Source organism: Oncorhynchus keta, chromosome 35 (genome assembly GCF_023373465.1).
Source record: "Oncorhynchus keta strain PuntledgeMale-10-30-2019 chromosome 35, Oket_V2, whole genome shotgun sequence".
NCBI lineage: Eukaryota > Metazoa > Chordata > Actinopteri > Salmoniformes > Salmonidae > Oncorhynchus > Oncorhynchus keta.
Window position 1 is genome coordinate 21,190,645 of NC_068455.1, and position 12,207 is coordinate 21,202,851.

The 12,207-nt window shown below is 43.5% G+C and overlaps 2 protein-coding genes across 4 annotated transcripts in view; one reads left to right on the forward strand and one right to left on the reverse strand.

Annotated features, from left to right (window-relative positions):
• Positions 1-3,137, forward strand: part of daam1a (dishevelled associated activator of morphogenesis 1a) — a 96,042-nt gene extending 92,905 nt beyond the window's left edge. For all 3 annotated transcript variants that reach the window (XM_052496684.1, XM_052496683.1, XM_052496685.1), the window contains 3 exons: positions 132-263; positions 1,217-1,387; positions 1,642-3,137. In XM_052496684.1, the coding sequence (XP_052352644.1) occupies positions 132-263; positions 1,217-1,387; positions 1,642-1,848 (510 nt within the window). In that variant the 3' untranslated portion in view covers positions 1,849-3,137. The remainder of the gene's footprint in view (positions 1-131; positions 264-1,216; positions 1,388-1,641) is intronic.
• A 3,572-nt stretch (positions 3,138-6,709) lies between these two features.
• On the reverse strand, positions 6,710-9,784 carry LOC118368130 (G-protein coupled receptor 135). Its single transcript, XM_035751925.2, has one exon. It carries the CDS (start codon positions 9,009-9,011, stop codon positions 7,647-7,649), a length of 1,365 nt encoding a protein of 454 aa, XP_035607818.1. The 5' UTR covers positions 9,012-9,784; the 3' UTR covers positions 6,710-7,646.
• Positions 9,785-12,207: the final 2,423 nt, after the last annotated feature.

Below are 12,207 nucleotides of genomic sequence, written 5' to 3' on the forward strand. Positions count from 1 at the left end.
GTTTCCACTGACAGAACTCCAAAGATTATGGCCTGGAGTTTTGCCTTGTCATATCATATCGTAATCTTGTGTTGTGGGTTGTCTGATGACAGCCATATAATTCTCCTGTAATGCTGTTCCCTACTGTATAGGAGCTGGAGTTTCAGAGAGGTCTTCCTCAGGTTTCGGGGGATAAGTTTGTGTCTGTGGTGAGCCAGTTCATCACCGTGGCCAGCTTCAGCTTCTCAGACGTGGAGGATTCTCTGACCGAGGCCAAGGAGCTGGTGAGAACCGGCGGGGGCCAGGGTCTGGGGACCGCATTGTCCGTCTGCCCCCTCCTCCTCATGCTTCTCTCCACTACTAGGAGCTCTGATGGAGATATAAAACTAAAATATGGTCGCTTTAAAGAATTTATAAGGGCAGAGCAAATGGCAAATCCTGTAACTTTATACTTGGCCACAACCAAGTAGGTAGCACACATTAAGTGTTCTTACTGCAGCTTTGAAGTCACCTTTTCAAACAACCAATATACTTGGAAATAGTATGCCTTGTGTTTCACTGTATTTCAATGTGGAGGATGTAGTAATTCACGTCTGTTCAAGGGTTACAGTCTACCTGCATAGACATTGGAACCTCTGAATATAAGCAGTTCATTTTTAACTGAGATGGGTCAAGGCTATCCGTTTCAAAGCCATGGTGTTCCCCCTGGGTCTCCCCTTCATGAAGTGCCATGTGGAATGTATTTGATACATGCGCAGTGGATGACGGTTATTTATGTGTCAAGTTCAACTTTACAATGGCAGGGAGGAGGAAACCACCTGTTGGGAGCAGACCTGAGTTCAAATAATATTTGAAATATTTTAATTACCGAATGTTTGCCCTACCCTGCCTGGAGTGCCAGGTGGGCAGAGTTTGCCCTACCCTGCCTGGAGTGCCAGGTGGGCAGAGTTTGCCCTACCCTGCCTGGAGTGCCAGGTGGGCAGAGTTTGCACTTTTACGACTATTGTGTTGGTTCCAATGTACAAGACAAGCACAATCAAGCCCAGATAAAGTATTAGTTATGATTTAAAATAGTATTTGAACCCAGATATGGTGGCGTACCCACGTCTCACACATTCATCCCCAGTGTAACTGAAAGAAATCACCTGTGACTCATTGATTGCATTTTATTACATCTAGAGGAAAAGCTGTTTGAACATCTTAAAGTATTTGGTGTCTAATGTTGTTTTCTCTCCAGTTTCTGAAGGCAGTGCAGCATTTTGGTGAGGATGCAACTCGTATGCAGCCTGACGAGTTCTTCGGAATCTTCGACCAATTCCTGCAGGCGTTCTCAGAGGCCAAGCAGGAGAATGAGAACATGCGCAGACGCAAGGAGGAAGAGGAGCGACGGGCCCGCATGGAAGCACAGGTTAGATTAAGATTGTCTATCACTGACCAAAACACTAGAGATCGTCACCTATGGTCACCTTTTAACCACCTAGTCATTATGCAACATATATTACAAATGGGTATCAAACCAGAGTTTTTTAAAACTCTTGACCAACACACACTCAAATGCATGTGCTGTACTGTTCATTTACTCAATACACCAAATACATCCGTCACACACTATATTCTACTGTAGGTGTGTGTCATTTGGTCAATCCTGTTTTGTCTCCTCAGCTGAAGGAGCAGAGGGAGAAGGAGCGCAAGTCCAGGAAGGCTAAGGAGAACTGTGAGGAGGACGGTGAGTTCGACGACCTTGTTTCAGCCCTGCGCTCTGGGGAGGTGTTCGATAAGGACCTGTCCAAGATGAAACGCAACCGCAAGCGCGTCAACTCATCAGCTGAGACCAGCAGGGAGCGGCCAGTCACCAAACTGAACCTCTAAAACAACTGATGACAGATCCTTTGTCCTACTAGAGCTAGGCTATGCTGCCCTCTGGTGGCTTGGAATGGGCCTAGCGCCCCTTCATTTTGGAGTGGACAGAACTCACTACTAAAACAGAACTGAAATGATCATGAAAGGTGGTGGACAGACCTCTACTTACTCTACTGCTACTCAAGCAACAATAACCCAGAGCTTGTGTCTGTCTGGAAACAGACATTACCTCCTAATGAAAACCATGAACTATGGATCAGGAGTGACTCTCTAAGCTATTTGTGTTAACCAACATTTTTTAAATGCTGTGGTCTGAATGACAGTTTTACTCATGTCGTGAATGGGGCACTTTAATAGCATAGGGCTGGTGCCCTAGAGTAGGACCCTCTCCTTGACCCTCCCTGTCTGCAAAGATAACCAGGAAGTGGAATGGAAAGCCTGGGATAACACACACACACACGCAGTGACCCTGGCGGAGACACATTTCCTGTTTTAATCGGGAGAATGTACTAGCCTTTGTGTAAAATCTTTCCTGCTATTGTGTTCAGTCAGACTCCCTTAAGGGTATAGTGAAAGATGTCAACCTCATGCATAGAAACAGTGTCTATTGAAGCACAATCCAGTATGTATGAGTGATAATGTTTTTTAGCTGAGCACAAAAGCATAACAACAAGATACACATTTTGATACTGTTTTTTTAATCACAATTTTACAAAGACCTGATTTAGATATATTGAAAACCAAATCACAGATGTAATTTTATTAGAGCCCTAACTTTCACCTTTAGAAAATCATCTATTGAAACAGCAACAAAAGATAGGTTGAAAAAATAATGTATATTTTACTGTATATACAGTATTGTAAAAGAGTATAGGACCTAGTTTGAAGTTTTGAAAGGATATTGTCTCTGATTTGATTTAAAGTGTTACCAAAAATGATTGCTCTACTTCTGGCCATCCTGACAAACAGTGTGGATATCAGTCTGGAAACTATGCATCCTATACATTTTTTATTTGTGTTCAATACTGTCATATATGTGTATATATTATGTATTGTGCCAATTCCCGTGTCACCTTCTCACTATGTTATGTACAGCAGAAACTTTTCAGTTATTTAGTCAGATCCAATTAGTAAAACCCTTCTAAAACCTTTGGTCACATTTCTACCAACACCCTCCTCAACTGTGTGATAGCATTTCTGATGGAGTTATGTGGGTTCTTTCAATACAGCTTTTTTATTATTTAAACAACTTTCTATTTCGAAACGGACTAAAGTAATAAACCTGGATGTCAATTATCTGTTGAATCTTTGTTATGTTTGCAAGCCAGTAAACCAGTAATTCCTCTCGGACTGTCTTCAATAAGTAGCTGTTGGTAATATCTTCCTAGGGCAATTGAATTGAAGTGCTGTCTTTTACCAAGTTTACCTTTGACCTTATTCATTGTCTGTCTGATTGCTTTGTACTCATTGTGGACTTGGAATAGTTTCAGGCCAATTTGTGTAAAAACCCTTGGTAATAGTTGGGTGTTTTAAGAGGGAGTGGCCTTACTTGTCTTCCCTGACTATTTAACGAGTATTACTTGGCCCCAGTCTTAGTGCGCCATCTATAGTTTAGAAGGACATCAGCTCCTACAAGAGCAGCAAGTATATTTTTTTATTCAATAAGTAGCTTTTGGTATTATCTTGCTAGAGCAATTGGAATTGAAGTGCTGTCTTTTTATCTGGTAGCCTACTTAATCATTGCTGTTTGAACTGTCTGATTTGCTCAGTACTTGTGACTGTTGTTGTTGACTTGGATTAGTTTCAGGCCTATTTGTCTAACAATTTTACTAATATGTGGGTGTGTTTTATTGCAGGGGGTGTTTTTTCCCCCACCTCTGCCAGGCAATCACTGCTGTTGTCTTTCACCTCTGCTAGGCAATTAGTGCTAGTACTTCAGTCTCCCCTGTTTCTTCAGCAGCAGCTGTAAGAGGCAGTATTGTCACCAAACCAGACTGTCTGTTGAGTTGTTTGAGGAAGGCTCCACATCACTCTCTCACTTGAGTATCTTACCTAGTTATTTTCATATCTTATTTGGATCTTTTGTATTTTTGGCAAGTATGTGTGTCCCATTTTCAGTTTGCTCCTCTTCCGGTAGATTTGACATTCGCTGCCCACTCAGTGGCTGTAACACTTCTAAGTTAGTGTACCCTGTGAGCACAACCCATGTGGAATTCTTAGTCTCTGGCAGGGTTTGGTACTTCCGATCTACGGCCAATAAAGATGAGTTCATCTCACCCTGATGGAGACATGGAATACCTTATAACACTGCTACTGGTCGTGGTGGTGGTAGCACAGGGCTAATCACTTCTCCTATAAGTGGAGTTTTTCTTTCCCCCTCTCACCTGTCTATTGAGTGACTTTAACTTCCTGACGCCTGACTTAAATACATTTCTTTCCTCTTTGTTTCCACTCCTTTTCACCTCACCCTTTCCCAGTCACCTCACACGCACAAGGCAGATAATCAGCTTGACCTCAACTTCACTAGAGGCTGTACGCCTACTGATCTCTGATCAATACTCTGTTTCCTTTTCTCCTCCAACCCTCAGACCCTACCTACGCAGATGGTCATGCGCCACCACAATCTTTGCTCCCGCTACTCTTCTATCCGCTCTTCCTTCTGCTAAATTCTCCTGACTCTGCCTCTTCGACCCTACCCTCTTCCCTTTCCGCCTCATTTTGACTCCCACTGTCCCCTTTCCTCCTGGCCAGCCCAACCTTCACCTCTTGCTCCGTGGATGAGTCACTCAATGCGCACTAACAAAACAGGGCTGTGGGCAGTTGAGTGGAAATGGAGGGAAATTAAACCTCCGGAGGACCTATCCTCCTTCCACTCCCTTCTATCTACCATCTCCGTCTTTATCTGCTGCTAAAACTGCCTTCTATCACTCTAAATTTGTATCTTCTGCCTCCAACCCTGGGAAACTCTTTTCCACTTTCTCATCTCTCCTTAATTATCCTCCCTCTCTGCAGACATTTGTCAACCGCTTTAAAAAAAAGATTGACTACATCCGCTCCTCATTCACTCAGCCTACTGAGTCCACTAGTTCCACTCCCACAGAACTACCCTACGCCTTGACCTCTTTCTCGCCTCTTTCCAGATGAAATCCTGCGACAAGTGATGTCCGGCCGCCCAACAACCTGCCCACTTGACCCCATTCACTTCTCCAGACCATCTCTGGAGACCTTCTCACTTCCTTCATTAATTCATCCCTGACCACTAGCTGCATCCCCTCTGACTTCAAGATGGCCAGAGACGCTCCCCGCAAGAAACCAACACTCGACAGCCTCTGACGTCAAACTAGAGACCGGTATCCCTTTTCTTTCCAAAACACTTGAGCATGCTGTCTCTGACCAACTCTCTCGTTATTTCACATAACAAGCTTCTTGACCCTAACCAGTCAGGCTTCAAGGCAGCTCACTCAACTGAGACCGCTCTCTGCTCTGCCAAAGCTGACTCTTTTCTCATCCTCTGAGATCTAACCATCAGATCCTCCTTTCCACCCTCTCAGGGTTGAGCGTCTCAGACTCTGCACACTCTTGAATTGCATCCTACCTGGCAGGTCGCACCGACCAGGTGGCGTGGAGAGGATCTGCATCTGCACCACATGCTCTCACTACTGGTGTCCCACAGGGCTTGGATCTAGGTCCACTTTTCTCTTTACACCAAGTCACTCGGCTCTGTCACATGGTCTCTCCTATCGTTTCTTTGCGGGTGGCACTCACGGTTGACAACTCCACGATGTCCCTTTCCCAGAGTGCAAAGAACATTGGTGTGACCCTGGAAAACACCCTGTCATTCTCTGCAAACATCAAATCGGTGATGGAGGTTCATGCTCTACATCATTCCTAGAGTATGACCTTCACTCACACAGGAAGCGGCGCAGGTCATAATCCAGGCACTTGTCATCTCTAATCTAGACCACTGCAACTCTGTTGGCTGTGCTCACCATTTGTGCCATCAAACCCCTGAAACTTATCCAGAAGGCTGCAACCCGCATGGTGTTCAACCTTCCCTAGTTTTCTCATGTCACCACGTTCCTCTGCACACACCACTGGCTTCCATTTGAAGCTTGCATAACCTTCAAGACTCTGTTTTTTGCCTTCGGAGCAGCAAGGGGAAATGCCCCACTTCAGGCTATGCTCAAACCCAACATTCCAACCCAAGCCCTCCGTTCCGCCACTTCTGGTCTCTTGGCCCTCCCACCCCTTAAGCTCTTTGTCCTGGAACCCCAATGGCGGAACAAGCTTCCCCCTAAAGTCAGGACAGCGGAGTCTCTGCCCATCTTTCGAAAACATCTGAAACACTACCTCTTTGAAAAGTATCGTAACATGCTCACAACCCTCCCCCTTTCTTTTTCCCCACTAGCACTGAAAAATACTTTGCAGGGAAAATGTACTTGACATGATTGTCTCACCTAGCTATTTTAAGATGAATGCACTAACTGTATGTCGCTCTGGATAAGAGCATCTGCTGAATGACTAAAGTAATTTAACCCTGTTTTCCAAACTGTGCAACAAAGACAGGTATTCATCTGAGTTATAGTAAGGAGTGGCCAATGTGCCCATGTCTCTATTCTACAGGTTTCATTTACTGTTGGTCTTGTCTGAAAGTGAAGGATTTCTGAAATGTTTTAAAGACATTCTGAGGAAACATCTGCTTCTATGAATTGCAATAATTTGGATACTATTCAGAAAGCATTGTGAATAATGACTTTGTCACTAATAAAACCTCTGGTAACAATTCATCTAGCTGCTGTTTCACCACTCCACCTGTCCTAGGTCAGGATCTGTATTGGCAGTGTCACATATAAGGAACAATACATAAATATATGATGCTTCAAAACATTTATTTTATACATTTTAAGTTCAAATATGATTTAACAACTCACCAATAAAATCAAATTCTGAGAACTCGCAGCTTCTTATGGCAAGCAATACAATTATTACATTTTAAATGGACAAACTAATGAGTATGGTATTCAAAATACACCTTTTTTAATACAGGCACATTTAAATTGTGTTTTCATAGCATTGTTTCATGTTCTAGCAAATCGCTATGGCCAGCCATACATGACATCTTGAATATCAAATCATAGCGCGCGCACACTTTATTTAAATGACTGAATTCTTCACAGTATTTCATATTAAACCTCTACCCTGAATACAGTATAAATGAGGACAAATGCACTATCCCAAATCAGCCTGAATTAAACAGCGATCGCCATTATCCAGTTTTTCCTTTGGGTTAGTTCAATGGGATTTAGTGGTTTGGGGTGCCACTTTTGACAGTTTAATACTATAGCAATAAACTATGCCTCAAATCAAAGTGGAATCAAGTAATTCACATTACTTAACAACGCAACCAAATGTAAATCAAAACTAGACTTTGAACTGACGTCTGTCTGCGCACAGTGGTAAAGGTTGCGCAATAAACATGTATCTGATAAGGCATAAAGTAATACATATAATCAAATGAGATGTTTAATAATTTGGAGTATTTTATAAATCACACTGCTTTATTGGCCTGAAAATAAATTGGGCTTTTAAATGTGCACTCTGTTCCATCAGTGTGTAGAGCGCTTGGCACTGCATAAAGTGTTCAAACGCGGGTTGTCAATTCATAGGACTGACTTTTATATCCCTTATCACTAATTAACAGTTAGGTCTACTTTTCCTCTGATTTCTCCATTTGTTAAAAACTTTGGCATATTTAAATTACTTCAACATTTTGACATTCATCAAGTTTCTCGAAAATAAAAGGACGATCACAGACTTGTATCTGCAGTTTCAACTTTTGACACCGTGGGTTCGGACAGAGTATCGGGCTGAGCATCCCTACAGAAGAACACCGCGGGGTTTTTACAAGCCCACATCGCAACCTCTCCTCTGTTCGCTGGGCTGGAGGAAGACATCCGGTTGTTTGCACCGTACCGGTCTCTGATTTGGTCGGCCCTGGTTCTTACATCCCTGCTTTGGGTTTGTGTAGATAGGTAGGCAGAAATGTTTCTAGTCCTATATCCCTCTTCTCGGCTTCGGCCTAAAAGCATCGATATGTTAGGGTTTCTAATTGCGTAAATGAGCGGGTTTATGGCACCGTTTGCCCATGCCATCCACATTGCCACGGTGTCCATGACAGGGTTGAATGAGTAATCTCCCACGGCGGTGATGATACCCATCAGACAGTAGGGGCCCCAGCAGAAGATAATAAACACTATCATAATCAGCACTGTCGTGGCCGTCCTCATCTCACTATAAAACCGGAGTAAATACGCGTAAGTGGTCACCGGCCGCACCCTTATTTCTGATAACCTAACGGTCTTACATATGTTATAATGACAGAAACACATGAGCGCAAACGGAAGGAGATAACACACCACTATTAAAGCTATACTGTAAGAGGTACCCACCCTAGAAGTACCAGTGTGAAAAACATACATACAGTGGTAGAAGCCCCTTTTATGGACGACTAGATCCTTGGATGTTCGCATAACCAGGTACCATGGAATGGAGAAAAACACTGCTGTTAACCACACTGCCACCAACAGTGTTATGGCCTTCCTCCTGCCTATCTTCTCCTGAGGTTGCCTCACGATGGCATAATACCGGTCAAAGGAAATTAGAGTCATTGTCAGTGTGGAAATAATACCAAAGCATGCGTTGAAGAACCCGTTGGCGACGCAGAAACGGTCTCCAAACATCCACACACCATCTTTGCTGAAGAGCATCATGAACGAGAACGGTAAACAAAGAACGGCCGTCAAGAAATCAGACAGTGAAAGGGACATGATGAAAGCATTGGTAACGGTTCTCAGCTGTCGATGTTTTATTATGACAATCACCACCGCAGAATTCCCTAAACTAGAGAGGAGGAAGATAACCAGGAGCAACAATGCTTGAGCTGCCACGGTGATGCCCTGGAGGACCGAGTTTCCCTCCGCGCTCTGCACGGGTATGTGTTGTTGGTTTTCGTCGCCTCCGCCCGTAAGGTTTCCACGACTGGCCTTCGTAAAAAAGCTGTGTAACACCGGTGCAATGGTGACTATTTCCAGCGTTAAACCCGTGCCAGAGGTGTTGTCTGGAGCAGTGGAGTTGCTGGTGCCAAGCAATGCAATGTTCACGGGGAAATCCATCGGACACAAATGGGGGGCCTCCACAGAATGGAAGGAGATTCATCCCTCTACGAATATGTTGTCTCTGTGTTGATGCAGCAGCTTAGATATGTCGTATTAAAGACATGTAGATCCCCTTTCTATGGGTTACTCAAAATGTTCCTCGTTATTCAAACTGGGGTCCATGCCACTGTTTGCAGTTATCGCCTGGTCGCCTCAATCCCCGTATTCCTTGATTCTCATATTGCCGAGTACCCGCCTTCCTTGCGTACAATTTGTGTCTTTGCACCCCTTCGCGACTTTTAGAGCCGTTGCCATGGTATCAGTGATGGTTTTCTTCAGTGCAATTACGCACTTTCTGGATGATTAGTTATTTGGTCAGGTACCTATAGGCCTCCCAACGTAGGCTTAAAAACAGAAAGACTGACACCTGCCATTTTACAAGTAGGTTTAATTTTCATATTGGGTATAGGCATTATAATGACATATAATTACAATTCATTCTAGGATAGGCATTTGGATAGCTATTTGAATAGCTATCAAACTATTAAAGCAGCAATCAGTGATTGAAACAATAAGAATTCCTTCCCTGCCACTGTTTCGCCAAAAAGCTGAGGGATAAATTAAACCACTCTCAAATTCATAGACAGAGCTACGACTGACCATCCATTATATTACAATTATAGTTGTAACAGTTTGTGAGGCTATACAGTGCTTGTTTACAAACATTGGCGTAAAACAAGCTTATGATGGTGTACGACAATTTGACTAAGCTCATGAGGCATTTATAAGTTATATTACTCAATAATCAATGGGTACATATCATTAATTTATAAGCAGTCTTGTACTGGAGGTAGAACTGAGCTATTTCCCCTTAGATAGCCCAGCTGCAAAGTAAAAATGGTCTATATGGTAAAAATGAATGAATAGAAAAATTACCCTTTTGGTCTTAATTTAATAGGGTTAGGCATGATGATAAGATGTGTGGTTAAGGTTTAAGGTGAGGGTTAGGCTTTAAAAACAGCCTAACCACCACAAATGACATTGTGGCTGTGCCAGCTAGTGACCACACTAAAGAGCTGCCTCCAGAACAAGATTCATGATGGAAAAACACTAACCTGCAATTTTTAAGTAAAACATTTAAAAATCAAATGAAATTGTATTAGTCACATGCGCTGAATAAAACAGGTGTAGACATTAGAGTGAAATGCTTACTTACAAGCCCCTAACCAATAATAAAGTTTTAAAAAATGCAACTAAGAATAAGAAATAAAAGGAACAAGTAATTAAAGAGCAGGAGTAAAATAACGAGACTATGTATAGAGGGGGTATCGGTACAGAGTCAATGTGTGGGGGCACCGGTTAGTTGAGGTAATATGTGCATGTAGGTGGAGTTAAAGTGGATATGCATAGATAATAACAGAGAGTAGCAGCGGTGTAAAAGGTGGGGGGGGGCAATGCAACTAGCCTCGGTAGCCATTTGATTAGATGTTAAGGAGTCTTATGGCTTGGGGGTAGAAGCTGTTTAGAAGCCTCTTGGACAAGACTTGGCGCACCGGTACCGCTTGCTGTGCGGCAGCAAAGAGAACAGTCTATGACTTGGTGGCTGGAGTCTATGACAATTTTTAGGGCCTTCCTCTGACACCGCCTGGTATAGAAGTCTTGGATGGCAGGTAGCTTGGCCCCAGTGATGAACTGGGCCGTAGGCACTACCCTCTGTAGTGCCTTGCGGTCAGAGGCAGAGCAGTTGTCATGCCAGGCAGTGATGCAACCAGTCAGGATGCTCTCAATGGTGCAGCTGTAGAACCTTTTGAGGATCTGAGGACCCATGCCAAATATTTTCAGTCTCCTAAGGGGAATAGGTTTTGTTATGCCCTGTTCAAATCAAATCAAATCAAAGTTTATTTGTCACGTGCGCCAAATACAACAGGTGTAGGTAGACCTTACAGTGAAATGCTTACTTACAGGCTCTAACCAATAGTGCAAAAAAGGTATTAGGTAAGTAAAGAAATAAAATCAACAGTAAAAAGAAAGTGAAAATAACAGTAGCGAGGCTATAAAAGTAGCGAGGCTACATACAGACACCTGTTAGTCAGGCTGATTGAGGTAGTATGTACATGTAGATATGGTTAAAGTGACTATGCATATATGATGAACAAAGAGTAGCAGTAGTGTAAAAGAGGGATTGGCGGGTGGCCAAGTTAGCCAATGTGCCGGAGCACTGGTTTGTCGGTCCAATTGAGGTAGTATATACATGAATGTATAGATAAAGTGACTATGCATACATGTATATGATAAACAGAGAGCAGCAGCAGTGTAAAAGAGGGGTTTCGGGGGCACACAATGCAAATAGTCCAGGTAGCCATTTAATTACCTGTTCAGGAGTCTTATGGCCTGGAGGTAAAATCTGTTGAGATGCTTTTCACGACTGTCTCGGTGTGCTTGGACCATGTTAGTTGGTTGATGTGGACACCAAGGAACTTGAAGCTCTCAACCTGCTCCACTACAGACCCATCGATGAGAATGGGGGCGTGCTCGGTCGTCCTTTTCCTATAATCCACAATCATCTCATTTGTCCTGATCACGTTGAGGGAGAGTTGTTGTCCTGGCACCACATGGCCAGGTCTCTGACCTCCTCCCTATAGGCTGTTTTATTGTTGTCGGTGATCAGGCCTACCACTGTTGTCATCGGCAAACTTAATGATGATGTTGGAGTTGTGTCTGGCCGTGCAGTCATGAGTGAACAGGGTGTACAGGAGGGCACTGAGCACGCACCCCTGAAGGGCCCTGTGTTGAGGATCAGTATGGCAGATGTGTTGTCCTGCCTTACCACCTGGGGGCAGATCCAGTTGCAGAGGGAGGTGTTTAGTCCCAGGGTCCTTAGCTTAGTCTTTAGCTCAGTGCTGATGTTGCCTGTAATCCATGGCTTCTGGTTGGTGTACGTACGGTCACTGTGGGGACGATGTCATTGATGCACTTATTGATGAAGCCAATGACTGATGTAGTGTACCCCTCAATGCCATTGGAAGGATCTCGGAACATATTCTAGTCTGTGCTAGCAAAACAGTTCTGTAGCTTAGAATCTGCTTAATCTGATTGCTTTTTCATTGACCGAGTCACTGGTGCTTCCTGCTTTAATTTTTACTTGTAAGCAGGAATCAGGAGGATAGAATTATGGTCAGATTTGCAAAATGGAGGGCGAATCTCTGTGTGTGGA

What these genes read in the sequence shown, in the direction of transcription:
- LOC118368130 (XM_035751925.2), bottom strand. Translation starts at nt 9,011, where the DNA reads ATGGATTTCCCCGTGAACATTGCATTGCTTGGCACCAGCAACTCCACT.